The 19,496-nt window shown below is 56.9% G+C and overlaps 1 protein-coding gene across 2 annotated transcripts in view; it reads right to left on the bottom strand.

Annotated features, from left to right (window-relative positions):
* ZNF407 (zinc finger protein 407) overlaps positions 1-19,496 on the bottom strand; it is a 266,873-nt gene that overhangs the window by 72,046 nt on the left and 175,331 nt on the right. For both annotated transcript variants that reach the window (XM_045849613.1, XM_045849615.1), the window contains 3 exons: positions 9,228-9,394; positions 5,780-5,863; positions 1,548-1,668 (listed from right to left, as the gene is read on the bottom strand). In XM_045849613.1, coding sequence (XP_045705569.1) covers positions 1,548-1,668; positions 5,780-5,863; positions 9,228-9,394 — 372 coding nt within the window. The remainder of the gene's footprint in view (positions 1-1,547; positions 1,669-5,779; positions 5,864-9,227; positions 9,395-19,496) is intronic.

Here is a 19,496-nt window from a genome sequence, read left to right as displayed (position 1 = left end):
ACAGGTGCAGGAGAGAAGCGGGACAGGGGGGTGGTTGTCATTTAAATCTGCACAACTGATAAGGGTGGGGGGGCCCCAAACACCAACTCGAACCTCGCGCACGAACACGGCCTGGGAAGACAACCCTAACAGCTGCAAGTGGTGTTTAAGGGAAGTTTCCACAACTTTGTAATTTCTTCTGTACGTTTTATAGGGAAGGCAACTACACAGTACAGCCTCTTTAATAAGAAAAAAGAACCTTCGATAACGCTTGTTTTTCAAATAACTCACGCTATCGGAGCCTCAGAATTTCCAGGCCGGCCTCTAACCGCATCACCCTTCTCCGAACTTCGAGAAGCACCACGCGAGTGTTAGGCAAAGACACAACTCGTAAAATGTTGAAAGAATGAATAATTAATGAATGAAATATATCTGTAATATCTCTGTTCTATTGGATGACCTTTAAAATACAACTTAATGCAGTAATGAGGATAATAACGGAGATTACGGCAATATATTTACCGAGCACTGACGACGTCCGGAGGCCCGCGGAGGCCGGCGCCGCACCGCGGCCCGGGCGGCAGCGCAGGGCCCCGCAGCTCGAGGAGCACCGCCGCCGCGCGGGCTCCAGCTCCCGCGTGAGGACGCCCCCTCCGACTCAGGCCCCGCCCCGGGATGGCGAGGCGTCTAGGAGAGGCGTCAGGCACACGCCTGCACATGCCGAGGCATCTCCGACCCTCGTGGGCTCCGACCTCAGGCCCCGGCTCCCGTGCGCCCTCACTCCCCGGCCGCCGTCCCTCTGCCCTCTGCCCTCCCGCACACACGCTGCCACAGAGGTGGCCGCGGTCGGCCGCCTCCTCCTCTCTGTGCCTCTGCGCTGCCGCCGCCGACCACCAGCACCACAGGCTGGAGGGGACTGCTGGGCCCCGCGGGCCTCACGAGCACACGCGACCTCCCGCACTGGGGCACGGAAGGGCCGCCCTGGGCCAGGACACTGGGGCGCACGCAGCACGTCCGCATGCCTGAAGCTCACCCGCCCCTTCGGCCTGGGCGGGGACACTCGCGAACCCTGGGGGCTGTGTCCCGCTGAACTCCGCCCTCCTCCATGCAGGTCCCAGCTCTGCGACCCACCCAGCGGCTCTGCGTTACAATCGCTTCTGCACAGGACCGGCCACCTGTCCTGCCGGGGTCCCCTCAAGGGCAGGGAGAGTGTCCAGTGCCGCCCCCACTGCCGGGGCGAGTGTCTCGCTGCTCCTCCCAGGCGAGACGCCACTGGGCTGAGAAACTGAGGCGGCTGCTCGCTTTGGCACAGAAGGAAAACCACCTGAAATTCGGGTGTGCCCAAAGAAGACGAAACCTAAACGTAAAGAATGTAACAAACGGAGAATTTTTCAATTTCAGAAACAGTCGCTAAACCTGGGCGGTCAAGTGAACCCCCAAACCGACCAGCGAGTCACTGTTAATCCGCGCTGACTTCAGCCGGTCGGACGAGCGACTCGGTGGGTCCCCGTGGCTGCCGTGGCCCCGGGGGCCGCCCGCCCCCGCCCCACCCCGGAAGGAGCCCTTACCTGTAGTCGCACCAGGGGCACCGGTAGGGCTTCTCGCCCGTGTGCACCCGCTTGTGCCGCGTCAGGTGGGACTGGGTGGTGGAGGCGAAGCTGCACTCGTCGCACTTGAAGGGCTTCTCTCCTGCAGGGCGGCAAGAGGCGGGCGCGTGAGCGAGGGCAGGCGCTGGAGACAGAGGGCTAAGCCTGCTATTGACGACGAAAGAGAAACTCGTGTCCGTGAAATGTTCGTAACGCAGTTCGATGGACTACTCGTATTGGGGTCATTTCAGTGTTTTCTCTCAGCATGAGAAGGAAGGCACCACCGATTTTTATTTCTGTGTTGTAACAGGAGAATGGTGCACGCTCCGCAGTTCCAATGTAGCTCGTGCAAACAGGAGTCTAGATTACGGCTTTGGCCGGCACTGTATTTGGAGACGTCTGACAAACTATGTTACAGCAGGGACATTATAAAAATCTCAGTGAGGGTGCAACCAGGGAGAAGCATTCATCAAAGACATGCTTTGAATATACAGTATAAAACTTACTAGGATTTTAAATAAGAAAATACAATAAAGCTCTAAGTTGATACCAATTAAAACGCTGTGAGAAGTAAGAGAAATTACAGCTCACTAAGTTGAACCAAAGGCACAGAAGCTTCAAAGAAACATTTAAAACAGCATCTCACAGCACTCCTGGTGCCCCCCACCCCCCACTGGGCTCCACCTACAGACGCGCTTTATCGGGAGTCGGTCCACGGCTCGCACAGGACTCCCCGCTGGCCCTGCGCCGGCGCTTCCTGCCCCTTACCTGCCTCCCTGCCCACACACATTCAAAGAGTTCCACTGGCTACACTGGCTGGTGAGCACTTGAAAGGCGGCCATTTCACTTCAATTAACGTAAACTTGGGTTTTAAGGTGGATACTGGATTCACCTAGTGAAACAATGTTTCAGTCGTGTGGGAAGCTTCGGAATGGGAAGTAGATTGTATCAGCCGCAAACGCATGCAGATCATGGATTTCAGGTGAAAACTTAGCCTCTGGGTGGGCAGGTGCCAGAAGTGTAAATACACACCCATCTCAAACTCTTAGAACACAAAATAACGAAGTTTTGATCATAATGTTATACTGACATCATGTTGAAATAATTTGGGTGTACTGGGTTGGCCAAAAAATTTAGTTTTTTCTGAAAGATGGCTCTGATAGTGCTTAGCTGTCTTTAACATCGACTGAAACAATTTTGTTATTGTATTTTGACAGCTGTCATAGCCCGCATTAAAAAAAAAACATATCAAAATTGGTGAATTTTTGTGTAGCCATGTTAATATTGAAGATGGAAGAAAATAAACGTTTTCGGCATAGTATGCTTTATTTCAGGAAAGGTAAGAACACAGCTGAAGCACAGAAAAAGACTTGTGCAGTGCGTGAAGAAGGTGCTGTGAGTGATCAAACGTGTCACGAGTGGTTCGCGCAGTTGCGTGCTGGGGATTTCTCCGTGGACGATGCCCCACGGCCGGGTGGACCGGCTGAAGCTGACGGCAGTCAAACCGAGACGTTAACAGAGAACAATCAGTGTTCTACCACACAGGAGACAGCCGACATACTCAAAACACCCAAATCCATAAAGTACTGGTGAAATGGAAAATCTGTCTTTTACTTTACGGAAAAAAATAAACAGACTTTTTGGTCAGCCCAATAGACTGGCAAAAAAATCTGCTTCTTGGAGTGCCACAGCGCTTCCGTGCCAGGCTGGTCGGTCCGCGCGCCCCCCAGTGCTGTCACGATTACAGCAGCTCCGGGAGCCTTCAGGGGAGGGGCGCAAATCACCCCCTTCTAACACAGCGAATCCAAGTGGTCAGACAATTTGAAGACTTTTTAAATTAAGCCAATCCACAAACACAGTCCAAGGTTTCCTCACTCACTTGGCCGCAGTTTTGACAACGCCCTGACACCATGACTCGCTGCGGACGTGTCTGCCCCGCGGCCGTGGGGGACGGCACCCACCTGCCGCGCCCCTGACAGGTGAGGAAGGGAGGGGGGCAGATGGGGACCTGTGCCAGACACCTCGCCGGAGTCGGGGGTGCAAACTGAAGGCCATGCAAACCCTCCAAAGGTAACTTTCTTGGTTTGGAGGCTTAACACGAGGACTCAAAAAACATGACGGATGTTCCTTTCATTTAAACCAACGGCACTTTTATGTCATACAAGTTAAATTTTAAAACGACACTTTTAAAGAATGATGTCCTTTACTGTCTTCTCTGTAACTCTGTTCATCTGAAGCTCACACTGAGCTAGCGTAACACTGCAGTGCCCTGAGCACCGTGCACTACTATCCGACTGGACAGCGGCGGGGATCGGAGTGTGCGGTGGTGAGCAGGGCGGGCTCGCACGCGGGCAGCCAGCGCCGCTGGGGCACGGCCGCCGCTGAGTGGGGCGGCTCCAGCAGGCCCCGGACGGGCGCGCAGCGTCAGCTCCCACGGGTGCAGCGCGCTCAGGCAGTTCGTGTGCGGCACGTCCGTTCTGGGGCGTGCTTGACACAGCCGCTTGAACGTGGTAACTGGCCTTTTTTTTTTTTAGCCAGAAATTACCGTTTCTTCAGGAAATGCACTTCAGGAATGCAGCCGTGCTTCCTTGTTTGCTGGTTTCAATGCACAGACGAAACGAGAAGAGCAAACCCAACGCATGGACAGCAAGCGGTGAGAGCAGGCCTCACAGGCGTGGGGGGAGGGGGGGCGGGTTTCAGCTCCCTGCCACCCGCCAGCACCGGCAGGAGGCAGCCCCCTCTGGAGAGTGCTCACCCCCGGTGAAAGGAAACTCCGGGGCGCAGTCAGCTTTGCTGGGTGCCCTGGGACTGGCCCCGTGACCCCTTCGTCACGGCGGAGCCCGCCTGCCGCGTCAATCCGGAGGCGGGACAGGACGGCCCCTGAACGGCAGGAGCTGAGTGCGGCCCGTCCCAGGCGCAGAACGGGGGGGCGGCAGGTGGGCTTCACTCCTTTTCCCGTGGGCGGTCATCTCGGCCGAGGTAGCCACGGAGGAACAGTCCACGCCTCCGGCTCCTCTGCCGGAGTCCGGGGAAGATGGGGGGGCACCAGAACGCAGGGCCGAGCGGCCCGGAGTGTCAGGAGCTGTCGGACAGCTGCACGCGCCCCTGCCTGCCTGCGCCCGCGTGCTGTCCCTCCGGGCGGGCGGCGCGGCGCCGGCCGAGGCCCTCCAACCCCACGTGAGGACCTGCTCCTGGGCCCTGGAGGCGAGGGTCTCTGACAGCTGACAAAAGTGAGTCTCGGGCTGAGGCAGGCTCCGAGTCAGCCCCCAGACAGCAGCACCGCAGGAGGGAGTGACTGACGCCGCCTGGAACACGCTGGCACCTGCCCTCCCCCGCTGAGTGTAACCTGCGTGCGCTGTCCGTGGTGAAAAGGCAAACCGTGTCAAAGAGGAGCGCGGCAGAGAAATACAGATTTCAGCTGCACCGTTCGGAGCCGGCCTTGGGGGAGAAGCCGCGTGCCGCTTACATTTCAGAGGTCCAGGACAGGGAGCTAAGGGCCTGGACTGAGCTGTGCCGAGTTGTTTGGCTGAAGCAAACAGTCTCCAGAACTGGCTTTGGTATTAAAGGGTCACGTGTGACTTGTGCCACAGTGGCAGACAAATGCCAAAACGACAGACGCCTCTGTCTGGGAGACACTGTCCGATACGGGGTCAAGTTCACAGCAGAGTAGCGAGGAGCCCCTGGGCCTGACGTCAAGGAGAAAGCTGCCCGCTCGGCTGGCCCTGGTCGAGCCCCGTGAACACCTGCGATCACAGCGTGACTGTCCCCACGGCCGGTCGCTGGGCTAACGCCGCAGGGCCGCGGCCGCTGCTGCTGGGGACCCTGCGTGCACTGCTGCGTGCACAGAGTCAAGTCTGTGTTCCCAGTCCCCACTCACCATGGGAGACTTCTCTCTGGGTCTGCAGCGACTCTGGTCCCGGGGGGCGTGGGAGGTGGACTGAGAGGGGGCCTGAGCGGAGCGCGGCCCCCGGCGCCCCCTGCGAGGCCCAGGCAGAGCCGGCCTCTGCAGGAGCCCGTGCTGCGTCTGCTCCGGAGGCCCCGCCCTTCTCCCTCCAGGCCAGCACGAGCTCACGGAGGACACCTGGCCCCCGTGCAGCGGGCCGGGTCTCTGACATGAATTCGGATGAGCGGGGGCCTCACGGCAGCCACCCGGGACTCTCGGTGCGCCCCCAGACCCAGGGCCGCGGGCAAACGGAGGGGCTGGGCGCACTCACCTGTGTGCTGCCGGCGGTGCTTGGTGAGGGCGTGCCGCGTCCCGCCGGCGAAGCCGCAGAGGTCGCACAGGAACGACTTCTCGCCTGTTGCGACGACAAACACATGAGGGACCACGGGGTCACAGATCATTAAAACAGATCTATCAAGGCTTTCAGGGTTACTAATTCCTCCAATCAAATGTTTCCATGTAAATATGTCAAATGGGAATGAAATTACCACTGCGGTTTATTGACTGTGATAAAATCTGAAAAGCACCACTGAACATAATTACATACTTGTCAGACCCATAAAAATTAGCTTTATTATCAATGGAATGGTTTTGTACAACTTCATTTCTGGTGGATGTCTTCCAGATGGGGCTGCTTTATGCACTTGAACAGTTTTTATACATATCCTGATTTTTTACAATTCCCATACATCTGGCCTTTCTGAGCTGAGTAAAGATTGCTCGGAATAGTTAATATACAGTATATATGATTCTGCTTAAATAAAGCCTATTGGATTGTCTAACTGCTGGAGGACACTGAATTGGTTTTACCTGATTCTATCAGAGCCTTCTTGAATAACTCCCTACTTAATAACGCGAATTAAATGGTCTCCACGAACACACAGAGGGTCCCCAGTAACAAAACAACCTCCCCTCCTCGGCACCCACAGTGGTTCGACGCCCCTGCTGCTGCTGCTGCTCCAGCTCCCAGGGCACAGACACGGGAGCCGCGCGGCGCGAAGGAAACGGCACAGAGACGCCCCTCCTTCATCTTCAGTGGTGACTGGGGACCGGAAAGCTCTGCAGCAATTAGACAGACTCCGCAGACTCGGGGTCGGTTGAACGCGTGTGCACGCACGCTCATCGTGAAAGCATTTGTACACCAGCTAACACTCGCCCGACCTGTTATAAGCGCCATCTGTCTCTCCGCTGCCGCGTGTTTGGACAGTAAGTGCCGGCACGCCGGGCGGCGTGTCCCACAAGGCTCGCGAGGCAGGGCCAGCGAGAATAAAAACGCTAACCTTGGAGGGAGCCACTGACATTAGACAACGGCTTTCCAAAAATGAGATCAATCACTCCAACCTCGCTGTATCTACTTGACTCATTCGGACGTGTGCCTGCAACAAGCCTGCAAGGGCCCGCGTCGGCCGGCTTCGCCCCCAACGCATGGGCCCGTCACAGCGGAGCCCTGGCCCGGGGGCTGGGAGCAGGCGGCGCCTGCGGCAGCTCACAGACAGCAGTGCCTGCGAGAGGGCAGGGGGGCCAGTCGGGAACTCAGAAAGGCCTTCCCTTCAGGAGCACGCCTAGCTTTTCTAGCTCCGGTGAACGTGTGTTAATAAAGAGAGGTTTAACCAAGTTATGTTTCATCTTACCTCACAGGGGCATGTTGAAATGCGCATTACTATCATCTATAAAATAAAGCTAAGTTTAAACATTTACCTATCTTTACTTTCCTATCTTGGGGTTAAGTTTATTTCTTGACATCACTATTCCAATACAGAAGAAAGGACTAGAGGAGATGGGCTGTGAAGAATAAAGTTTAATTGTAATCACTCATGTAATCACTTAATCAATTAGAAACATAAATCTTTCTAACCAGCTGTATTATCAATTCAGTAACACCGAACGCAGAATTTTTGAGTCCCCGAAGGTAATCTGCTCACTGATACCAGCACGCGGCTCTACGTCGAGGCCCAGCCCTGCTCCGTGATCTGCCCCTCGCTGCCACCGTGTGTGCCGGTGCACACACACACACACAGGCCTGCGCGCACACGCATGCACACCTGGCAGCGTGTGGCGGCGGAGCCAACGCTGGAGCGTCTCCCCTGCTCCCGGCCCCGGAGGAGACTGACCCCTCCCTCCCCCCTGCGGTGGACTCTGCAGCCTGCCCTGTCCTCACACGGCGGGAGCACCCCTGACCCAGGAGACCCCTGCGACGGGGCTCCGTCCGGTGCGTGTGCCACACGCGTGTGCCCTGGCACGAGGGCCGTGCCGCGGCTGCGCGGGACCTGGCCCTGGGAGTGGGGGTGACCTTGAGTTCCGACGCGCAGGCTCTGCCGCAGCGTGTCGGTCTGCAGGGTCCTGTGGTGAGTGTGCCGTGGCGGCTCGGGGGGTCTGTCACGCTGTGGTCAGTTTTCACTCGCCTTTTTTTTTTTTGAGGGGCTGGGGGTCTAGTGTTGGTGAGGGAGGCACAGAGTATTTTTCAAGAACAAATTTTAAGAAGAAAAAAACTAAATGTAATATTCCACCCCGCGTGAAGGGGGTTCACGGAACACGCCATATTTACACGACGGCAGAGGTACAGCAGCAGGAGACTTTCCTCAACAACTTGGATTAGTTTCACATGTGCCATTTCGCATTCAAATGCACAAAGACATGGAAACCAATCCCTTATTTTCTATTAGAAAACAGCCACTGTCCCCTATCTCTCATTATGGTGCAGACTACAAGACCTAACAACAAAAATCCATATTATTGATCCAGCCAAGTCTCCACAATTATTCTTTAGAAGGAAACGCCGACGATAAATTACATCTGCACTGGCTTTTCATCTGCTGTTCGATATAAGTGATCTCTCAGGGCAGGCTGGAGACCTTAAATCGTCAACGCCCTTGTCAGGGGACCTAAGGAGGCCCGGCTTCCACACACGGCTCCCCGAGAACTTTGAACCTATAATTTCTAACAATAATAGAGGATTCTTGGCAATCAGAAGAACATTTGGGAATGCTGATTAAAATTTATTTTCTTCCTTGAAATACGATCCTTCCTCAGAGGTGTGAAAAAGACCCCGAAACACCAGGCAGCTCTCAGTGCCACCGCGCTGGGGCAGGGGGGCGCACTGGGGGGGGTCGGGGTCCCCGTCCTGAGGTGACAAAAACAAGCCACGGACACTGAGCGCACGGCGAGCCGCGCCCCATGCAGGCGCACACGGGGTGCTGCTCTCCACCAGTGTGCTCCAACTCCGTGTGGTCTTGAAACGTTCTCATATAAAGTATAAATGAATTTGTACTCTTCTAAATACGTTATTACCTAAAACTTTATAGTGGCTGCATTCAGATGAGTCTCTGCATAACTTGTCAAAAATTCTTAAATCAGAGTGTTCACCTCTTAAGAGAAATATTGACTGGATGAAAAACTAGTAAATGGTCTAGAGAATCAAGGTTTAATGCTGTTCAAAAATGTGATGGTGCCGAGTTTGTCTGAGTGACAAAAGGCAAGATGAGTGTGTTCTGCCCCCACGCCCTCCATGGAGACCCCACCTACAAAGGTGTGTTTCACCACACACACACATACACACACACACATGTACACACATGTGCACACCCGACGGAGAGGAGCTCCTGCCGAGGAAACTCACTCTGCTGAAGCCCAGGCGCGTGCGCTGCACGGCCCCTCGCACGCAGGGCCCCCCACGTGCTGCGCCCCAGCCCCCCCCCCGCCCCGAGGGCAGGCCGGCGCACCTGTGTGGGTCCGGTAGTGGTCCTTCATGGCCGAGGCGGTGAGGAAGGAGTAGTGGCACGTGGGCCAGGTGCACTTGAAGGGCTTCTCCCCCGTGTGCAGCTTCATGTGGTTGTTGAGCGCCCACTTCTCGGTGAAACTTCGGTCACACAGGTGGCACGTGAACTTCCTGCGGGGGGGCAGAAGACACGGTGTCAGCGCGGCCCCCCGGCCCCGAGGGCGGCCGGCCAGGGCCCCGCGGCGCGGCGGGCGCGGGGAGCCGCAGGCCCGGTCTGTCATGTCTGTATAAGCAGGCATTGATTTTGCTGTCGAGACCTGGCACTCCAGCCATTTATTCTCTGCTTTGCGGTTGGGCCCAACGGGTTTGAAAAATTCTGTTACAGTCCAGTCACCCCTGAGGCAAATGTGAGAATAGATTTCACCTGCGCGGGCCGACGCCACTTATCCAGGGCGCGGGCTGTCAGAGCAGAGGCTAAATGAAAAGCCGTCCGCACTAAACTGCTCAGACAGGCCCTGTCTGCGGCACGGCCGCCGCCGCGGGTGGGAGCCGGGTGCCGGCGCCGGGCCGCAGGGCGGCCGCCCGCTCCGAGCCCGGGGCAGGGCTCCGGGGGCGCCACCGCGCCGGGGGTCCTTCTGAGCCACCGCACGGCTGCATGGAAAGTTGACTTTGATGAGAATAAACATAAAACCGCAGCCCGCAGTCAAACAAGCCTTTGAGAACAGCAAGCCTCAGTTGTTCCCTATGTGAAGAAAGGCCCGAGGACAGCAGAGCAGCACACACACCGCACACCGGACCACGTTTCGGCCCGCAGCCCACAGGCACAACAGACGCCGCCAACGCTCGGGGCGACGCAACCACAGACAAAAACGCGGCTGTTCCTTCTGGCTACGCCTCCGTCTCTCTCCACTTGTCTTCGCAAAACCCTTGCTGAATTTGCCTTTTATTTCCAATACAACGTAGGTTAAAGCCATCCCTGTACCTAATAAAGCGGTGTCCAGCTAATTAATTCAGGATAATGAACAGCCAAATAAGAGCAACTTAAAACCCAATATTCAAAACTACAATATTTTAGTGAGTTGATAAGCACTGTGCCACAAAAGGGGGACTACAGGAGCTTGATTCGACTATCATAAATTGGTCTATACATTTAGCAAGTTGATGCAATTAAAAACAGGGTTGCGATATCTGTTTTAAACGGTGATATAAATATGGAGGTGGAGAGAGAATGTATCCTTAGGATAGAGGCCTTCACTATGCTTTTATAAACTTCCTTCATCTCATAAAGGTAGACACAGAATCCCAAGATCCAAATAATTAACTCCTCATTTGGGGGCAGATGCGGATTATTTTAACCAGATTGATCATTCAGAATTTCACAAATTCCTATTAATCAAGTTATGAAATTACCTTTTATAAAAACTCCTCTTAATTTGCTATCTGTATTTGTATTTTCATAACATTAGATCTTAAATGCAACAGAAGTAAACATTCCTAGATATTTCAGATCTGTCATATAAAATATTTTAAGTGCTTCATTAATATTAAAATTGCCAATTAATATCTCTCTAAAATGTGAGACGCCGTACTTACACCCACTGACTCAGCCTGACTTTGAAATTACTGTATCTTGCAATCATTGCTTACTGGTACTACAGAATGACAAATATAACTAAATACTTTGAAATGCACTGTAAAAAATATCATATCCGTATATCTCTTTGACGGGTCTTCATGCATTTAACATTTCAAAACCGTGACAGGGATCTTATTTCCAAGATAAATTCCCCTATCTACTTATTTCTTCGTGTATTTATTGTGGATCTAACCTTCTCCTACAAGAAATAAATAAGGAGGTTAAGTAGATGCTATCTTTTAACAAATAGTTTCTCCAGACTGTATTACAACTTTATGAATGACAAAATAAATCCCTCATTTTTAAATCTACCATGATGTACATTTAACAAAATTACATCTATGAAACCTCAATATATGTACTCTATTATTCATATGTAATAAAAATGTTAAACCAGAGCTTAGTGCCTGTCATGAAATGACAAAAGCCAGATAACAAAGGACTGAGGCCACCGCTTGACTTTCAGAGAACCTCGCGTGTCTCCCAGCTGCTGCAGGGGACTGGCTTGCGGACCCATGACCGACACAAAGAGCCCACGCGGAGACGGAGACCCTCATCCGGGGGGCACGTCCCGGGACCCCACCCGCGCGGGGCCTCAGGTCCTGCAGCCGAGCTCCTTGGCCCCCGCAGCAGCATGTCGTGGGGGCGGCTGTCCCCGGGAGCCGAGGACACCTGAGCTACGTGCAGGGCTGCAGGGCTGCAGGGCTGCAGGGCCCGAGGACAGGGGTCAGCTGGGGGGGGCCTGCACACCTGCCCTCCCCAAGGCGCTGCTCTGCGCGGCAGAGACCAGGAGGGATGAGGGCCCGAGCAAAACCACAGGCCACCAGAGGAGAAAAACCATTCACAAAAAGAACCTCAATGCTGAAGAAAAGAGAAGGAAAAGAAGTAAAACAGCATCACAGGTTCAAAGGAAGCAGCTGTTAGTGGCCAGGGCAGGGAAGGGAAGGCTTCCCAGTGGTGGCAAGGCCAGAGGAGGGAGGCGCCCCGCGGAGAGGGGCCCGCAGGGCAGCAGGGCTGGAACGGCAGGCCAGACCCCACGTCTGGGCCATGCAGTGCAGGGGCCCGGCCCACGGCGCCGCTCCCCACAGTCTGGGGCCGCCTGGAGGACCGCACGGGGCAGGGGGGTGGGGTAGGGGGTGCCCTGATGTATCCCTGAGGGAGGCCAGGGCCACCCCGGCCGCCCGGGCTCTGGCTTCTCCTGCCACGGGGCCTCCCCTGCGGGCTCAGCACGTGCGCGCATTTCCCCGAGTGGGGCCACTTCAGCCGGCCGCGCAGCAAGTGACAGCGCTGCCTCCCGCCAGCAAGGTGCACAGCCCCGGAGGATGACAGCCCCGGTCTGCACGTTTGGTTCAGGTCTTTCCCTGGTATCCTGAACACTTACTGAATAAATTACTTCTTAAACTGTTTAACGCCTACAATTTAAACTAAAAAGACAGAAAACCTGCGACAGGCCCGAGCGCAGCTGTGACCGGCGTGCCGAGGAGACGGCGGCGTCTCTGCAGAGGGGAGCGGGGCTGGACCACCCCCAGTTCGCCCCGTCCGACCAGTCCACACGTTTGCCGAGTGGTTCCGAACTCCACGCAGGCCCTAAGGTGGGTGGTGGGAAGGCCATCTGTCACCACCCCCTCCCCGGGCTCCACGGGACGTGTCCACCGGACACAAAGGCGGGACTCCCTGAAGGCTTCAGGAGGAGAAAGATCAAGGGCAGGAGAGATCGAAGTGACCCCAGACTTCTCAGCGGTGTGGGAGTCCCCCCAGCACCGGCGGGACTGGCAACCCTGAGCAAGTAACGGTCAGTGTGCGACGTCACCCCTCACACCGCCTGCAGTTCCCACAGAGTGGGGCGCCACGCCCCACTGCGACGACCCTGGTGTCCAGGGACGGAGGCGTCCATGTGGCTAAGGCTCGTTAGAGGACCGACGGTTAAGAGGTCCCCTGGGAGTGTCACCTCACGGGCCGTGCAGGCGGCTCCACGCCGGGGCCCCGTGTCCCGCCCTCACACGGTGCTCAGCCCCTGCAGACGCGCGCCCTGGTCCACGGCATCTCGTCCCGGGAACACCCACGGAGCCCCCTCCGTCAAGCCCTGTGCACTGCTCCGGGACTCCTGCTGTGTCTGCCGGGGGTGTTTCCTCTTCACCGCGCCCTGCGCCGCTCCATCGGCAGCACCCCCACGGGGAAGAGTCCTGGGGACCCCCCCATGCCGTGACCTGCACTCCCGGAGTCTGGGTGAAACTCCGCATCTCTGGACGTAACATTCCGGACCCTGCTGGCGGACATAGGAGGAGAACCACCAGAGATCCTCCTGGGGGAGTCTGTGGGCACAGCATACCGGGTGGGGTGGGGGGGGGGCTCCAGAACTTGGGGGGATGGGGGCTGTGTGAGGACTGCGTGTGTTGAGTGACGGCACCGCCTTCGCAGGCGCGTGTGCTTGAGGGGGGCTCTGTGGGGGCCGCGGCCTGTTCCAGCCCCGCTAATGGGCAGACGAGGTACGTCGGAACATGGGCCTCGCCCTGGGAGCTGCATCCTGAGCTGCGTCTTTCCAGGGCGCTAGGGAAGCGAAGAGGCCTAACAGAAGATCTGCACTTATCTTGTCGAGTTATACTTTAAAACATTATTTCAACATTTAAAAATCCTACCAGTTAGCTTATTCACTCCGTTTATTAGTAACTTAGTAACAAACCGGCCCTCACCCCACTGAGGCATGAAGAAGAGGAGGGCACTCTGGTGTTCTGGTACTCTACTGCCCCGTGACATTTGTGATGCGAGATGCGGGGAGAGGTGTCACTGGTCCATTTCTATGTTCTCTCTGCACCCGCTCAGCTCGGGACAAGGTGGAGTGTGATCGCTTTAGCCACGCTTGTCCAGCTGCAACGGTCCCGCCCCTTCCCCGAGGGAGCCAGTCCAGGCAGGCACGCGGGGGAGGCTGGCGCAAGCACAGCCGGTGAGGCGGTTCCCCCCATCACAGCGCATGCAGTGGGGGCCGCCCGTCTCGTGCGAATCGGTAGCGGGTTCAACCCTGAGGTCGGACGCCATCATGGAGGTCCCAGGGGACGACTCAGGCCCCACGTGTCACGTGTGGTGACATCGTCTCAGACGTGTGGCCGCATCCAGCAAGTCAGGCACACAGCAGTGCTGCCGAGAGCAGCTTTTGCGAGGAAAGGGGCGGAGCTGGACACGAGCGCACAGGGTGCAGAGACCCGCCGACAGCGCCTGCGGGTGCGGCCTGCCTGCAGGTGCGGCCTGCCTGCAGGAGAGGCCCTGAGGGCCTGCGGGCAGTGCCGGCGGCGGCCGCATGGCTTTGTCTGTCTCGGAGAAGGCATCTGATGTGGATGTGGCCACATGGTCGCGTCTTTCCGCGTGTTTCCGTGGGTTCTGAAATTCTTACAAACCCAAGACGGATATTTTAATTAAACAGTCAAACAACGTTTCCTGTCTTCTGCCCAGGACGCCCTGGATCAGTCTTGTCAAACTAACGACCACACGAACTCAGGTTTGCAAGCACCAGTGAGCCAGATGGGGCGTGGCACAAATGAAATTTCAACAACTAAGCTAAAGTGTGTCGAAGCACTAAATAACCGCGTAGCTGTTATCTTTCAGAACTGGGAAACGCAGGTGTGGACCGCCCCACGCCTGTCCTCACAGGACCGGAGCGGCGCTGCGGAGCGCCCCTGGCAGGCGCCGCTGGTCTGGAGGAGCAGCCGGGCCCAGAGCCGTGAACGCGGCGGTGCGAGGAGCTGCGGTCCGCCGCGGACGTCCACTCCGACCGCCCCGACCGCCCTGGGTCCCTCCGACGGCCGCGCAGGGCTTCTCAGGGCTAACAGCCCCCTTGTCAGTCACGTCACGTAGTCCCGACGTGACCCTGCACCCTGCACCGGGAGACGGGACGAAAGCAGAGAGAGACCGGGTCTGCGCCCGGTCGGGCTGCCGCGTGCATTGCCGGCGAGCCGCCCACACAGCTCGGGCACACGCACTCACTCACTCTCGCACCCAAAGAAACACACACACAGGCGCGTCCAGACAGCTCGTGAAGGGCGACTGCGCTGCTCTAATGATTCACACGCGCGTCCCAGGCTGCACAGCTGCCCAGAGGTGGGCGGAGCCGAGCAAGGGAGGAGGCGGGGTCTGCTCACCAGCAGGGGCGGGGCCTGGGCTGCCTCCGCCGGGGCGAGGGCTCAGCAAGGACACCCCATGCGCTTCTGGAGTCAGACGATGTATTCACGCAAAAAAGGCACCAGGTCCACGTCGGATGTCCCAACATTTCCCCACAGCAATCCTGTCCATCACGTTCTCTGAGATTTCAAAGTGCTACATACACCTTTACATAAAATATGCAACTCTAAACCGCATGGAAAATACAAGTCCCTCCCTGTTTTCTCTAGCTGAAAAATGGAAAAGATACACTGACAGCTACATACTGACTATGACGACACTCAGGGTCCCTCTGGGCATTCCCTTCCAAGTGTGTGTGTGTGTGTGTGTGTGCACGTGTGAGTATAAAGTCACAAAAAACTCTGACCCAGTGGAGGACGCTATATCCTGAAACCAAAACTCCTCCATGCAAACACCGATATCCAGGTTACTTAGATCAGGCCAGACCCTGAGAGGGGCCTGTCTCCGATCACACATAAACCCAGCGTGTGAGTCACATCAAGACGCCACGGAGACCTGAGATCAGGAAGGTCTCACCGACCAACGTGACTCCCCAGGCCCCAGTGTGGCTGCGCGGGAAGCTGGCACCTCCCCTGAGGCTCCCCGGGGCACCAGGGAGCCTGCTACTTAAGCCAAGAGCCTGGATGCATTTTTGCCCTGAACAGGTGATAATTAGCCTAATTAACAGGCTATATCCTTGTTAACTAGCTGGATCAGAAATCTGACCTTGCTCATGCCAAAGCCTGTCACTTTAAAACCTCTTAACGTATCACTCAGCTTTTAATTGCTGTGAGATGTATTTTTGGCCCTTTCAGTTCGATGCGAAGGTTGAAAAGCTTCTGTCAAAATCGCTTCTGGGAGGGGAACTGGGCATAACATTAATCCCAGAATGACTTCGGCGGGACAGGCACTCGAGGCCACCGCAGGCCGGCGGTCTGGACCGAGTGACGCGTCCCTGCTGCTCTGGGCCAGGCAAGCAGACACTGGGTCTGCGCAAGGAAGGCTCCAACAGCAGTCACACACACAGGACCAATATCGTTTCAAAACCGCGTAGAGAGTTTCTGTTAGTGTCGCAGGTTCGATTCCCAGTCAGTGCACATGCCTGGGTTGCAGGCCATGACCCCCAGCAACCGCACACTGATGTTTCTCTCTCTCTCTCTCTCTCTCTCTCTCTCTCTCTCTCTCTCTCCCTCCCTCCCTTCCCTCTCTAAAAATAAATAAATATTTTTTAAAAAAAAAGAGTTTATGTACACTGTCACTGTTGACCCAAACTGTGCCTTCACACCCGACTCCAACGTACAGTGGGTGAGCCTGGAATGAAGAAAATATCTCTGCACCCAAGAAATTTATGTTCCTCTTGAATACACACTCCATATTTTTCCTAAAATACGTTCTTGTTAGGACTGCAACGTGTCCCATGGATCCACGCGACTGCGCACGAGCAAATGCAGCCTGTTCTGCCATTGACCCTGCAGGTCCCCACGTGTCTCTATGGAGAGAGAGCTTCTGTGCACCCGCCCACGTCAGCCAGACGCAGAAAGGGCTGCCCGGGCTGCTGGACACCGTGTGATTTGCGGGCTGGGAAGGAGCCTTTCCAAACCCCGGCACTGCCTTGCCACGGCCCGTGTCGCCGTCTCGGCCCCACGGCGTGTCAGGGCGGTCTCGGGACCCTCTGAGCCCAAGGTAAGATGAGCTGGGGGCTGAGAGGCATCGCTCCGTGGTCCCAGAGGCCAGGACAAAACGACCTGCCTGAGCCCTCAGCGCAGGGCGCCGCGGTGACGGCTCGCCGCCAGGGCACTCGGTGCCGTGGGCCGTGGGGCCCCGGAGCCTTGCCGACACACGGTGGGGGTTCAGAAGGCGGGTTCACGTGGGCACTGGAGCGCCTGCCGTGGCTCGGGGCTGGCCTCAAACCGGGCGTTCTGACCGCCGCGTGGGCAGAGGGGTCGGCCTGTCAGGGACGCAACCTGCTCCCTTCTAAATCGCAAGTCAAGGGGAGCACTGAAGTCACATCAGCGCACGAAACCGACTGCTGGGGGCGCAGAGCTGGGGGTGAGTTGTCGGTAAAGCACAAGCTGGCTCCTCCTCGCTGTTTCCTGCGCCGCCGGCCGTGTGACGGGGGCGGGGCAGCCCGCACACACGCGAGAAAGGCCGGGAGCGTGCGCGCACCTGAGGCTCGTCTGCCTGGGGAACCCTTCAGTGCGGGGGGGAGCAACCAGCGCAGCTTCCTCTCAGCACAAGGAGCACGATTTACGGTAAAACTTGGGTGTGTGCAGCTATGGGCTCCTCTGTACACAAAACAGATGCAGGTTTCATCTACTTCTCATACACCCTGAGTTTTTTGAAAATGTAAATTCAAACAGGTGTCTATAAACTTGTATATGGATCATTTATACTAATTTTCAGTCTCCAACACGTCAAACAGAAGACCATGTGGAATAACCCTATCATTTGTTACATCCTTTCCGGCACTGAAAACACTGAACTGAATGTCCTTCTAATACAGTCTAGTGCTGGAGACAAAGCCGCTGGCTGGGAGCAACCGGGCGGCGGAGCGCAGCTGAGCCGGGCAGAGGACCGGGCGGGGAGGCCGGAGCACAGAGCTGGCGGCCGCCACCGGGCCGAGGCGAGCAACAAGAGAGACTTTCAGGTCACGGGCTGGGAAAGAACAGACACGGAACAGACAGGGAAGTCAGAGCGTTTGCCACCGTAGAACTCACGCCCAGAGGAGAAGTCCCCTCGACTCTCTCTGCTGTTACCAACTCTCCACTGAAGACACCGGACAGAAACACACAGGCACGGTCTCCCCAAAGGCACGAATGATGGGGTGGGGGGAGGGCCCACACGGTCGGGTCCCCCGATGCCCCACTCCCAGCCCCTCGGCCTCCCTGTGCCCCCGCCGTGCCCACAGGCTCCGGCTGCAGGATGCCGCCGGTCTTCGCTCTGCCTGAGACACTCCCGCGGCCTCTGTCCGCAGTGGGGTCTGCCGCGCCTGCCCCTCTCTCTCAGGCTCCCCGCCACCCATGGGACCTGCGGCGCGCCGCGGCAGCCCTCCGTCTCACTGTGTCGCCACTGTGTCGGCAGCGGCGACTCTCTCCCCGTGCGGAGGAGCGCCTGCCAGCTCAGCCGCTGCCCACCCCGGGGGCCCAGGGCCGGGACTGGGACCAGAAGGCACTGGGAAACAGTCATGCGACTCTCGGACTGATCCAACATCGTAAAGGAACGGAATCTACAGAATTCATGTTCACGCACCAAAAACCACATGTCACACACACGGGAGGAGGGCACAGCGGGGACGGCCACACAGGTGTGGTGGACAGGAGAGATGCGGGCGGGAAGCCGGCCGGGAGGACGGGGCGGAGAGGAAGGGCGGTTCCGGGCAAGGGACCCCCCCCTCGTGCTCTACATGCTGCAGCGTTAACAACATGCACACGCACACTCTATCTTTAAATGCACATAGATGCGTGCCAGCAGAGAGCATTTGAAAAGTCAGAAGTTCAGATAAAAAATTTCAACTCTGCCTCCAGAACACAATCTCATGCACAGATTTTGGGTTAGGTCTCCGCATTCATGAAATCATTGCTATTCACAGTGAGCAAATAATGTTAGGAACACAGGCGTTTTTAAAATAACAAATGAAAAAGAACCTGGACATATCGCATATGAAAACAATGAAGTGCATGCGTATGAAGAGCAGGGAAAGGCAACTTAACGGAGTGAAGAAGCTTCCCTCCGGACACGCGCACCCGGCGGCTGCCGACACGGTGGGCCGCTCGCTCCTGGCACTCTGCGGGGCGCGGTGCACGCCAGCCGCCCCCTGCACGTGTACGGGAACCCAGCTGACCACAGCGCTGCCCGTCCTTCCAGCTGACAGCAAACCTCTAGTAAACTCCCGTCCGCCCCCGGGCCAGTCACGGGGTGCGGGGCGGCACCGAGGCAGTCCCGTCGGGGCCTCCCGAAAATAAGCGCGTTAGCACAGCGGCTAGGAGCACCCAGACACGTGGGTTTGCACGGACAGACCCGCACACTGCCCGTCAGACAGAGCCCGGTCTGCCTGCTGCTCACACGAGAGGACCGTGCCTGGCAGCCTCCTCCCAGGGTCCGCCTCTGAGCGCGTGAACAGGCCACCCCCTCGCTCCCAACGACGGACAGTCTGTCTCGGTGTGACTCACGGTTGCGGACCGTCGGCTTTTCCGTCTCGCACACCAGGCTGATTCCCATCAGAGCACTTCCCGGAGGTCTAGTCGGGTTTCCTCGCGGCCTGACTCCCGGCCGTACACAGTGCAGGGGACCCCACGGGCCGGGCAAAGACGACCTTGCAGCTGCGTCTGGTGACTGCTCCTAAGGCATCTACCGAAGGCTGCGTCATCTTAGCCTACCCGTGCTCGTGTCATGTGTGTGTGTGTGCGTGCATGCGCAGCCGGTTCTCACCTTTGCAATGATTCAAAAGTATATGATGACTTTTCAAAGCTAACGGCTCTATTTATAAAA

Source organism: Phyllostomus hastatus, unplaced genomic scaffold, assembly GCF_019186645.2.
Source record: "Phyllostomus hastatus isolate PE091 unplaced genomic scaffold, TTU_PhHast_1.1 phas_contig_80, whole genome shotgun sequence".
Classification (NCBI taxonomy): domain Eukaryota; kingdom Metazoa; phylum Chordata; class Mammalia; order Chiroptera; family Phyllostomidae; genus Phyllostomus; species Phyllostomus hastatus.
This window is presented reverse-complemented; position numbering and strand designations above follow the sequence as displayed.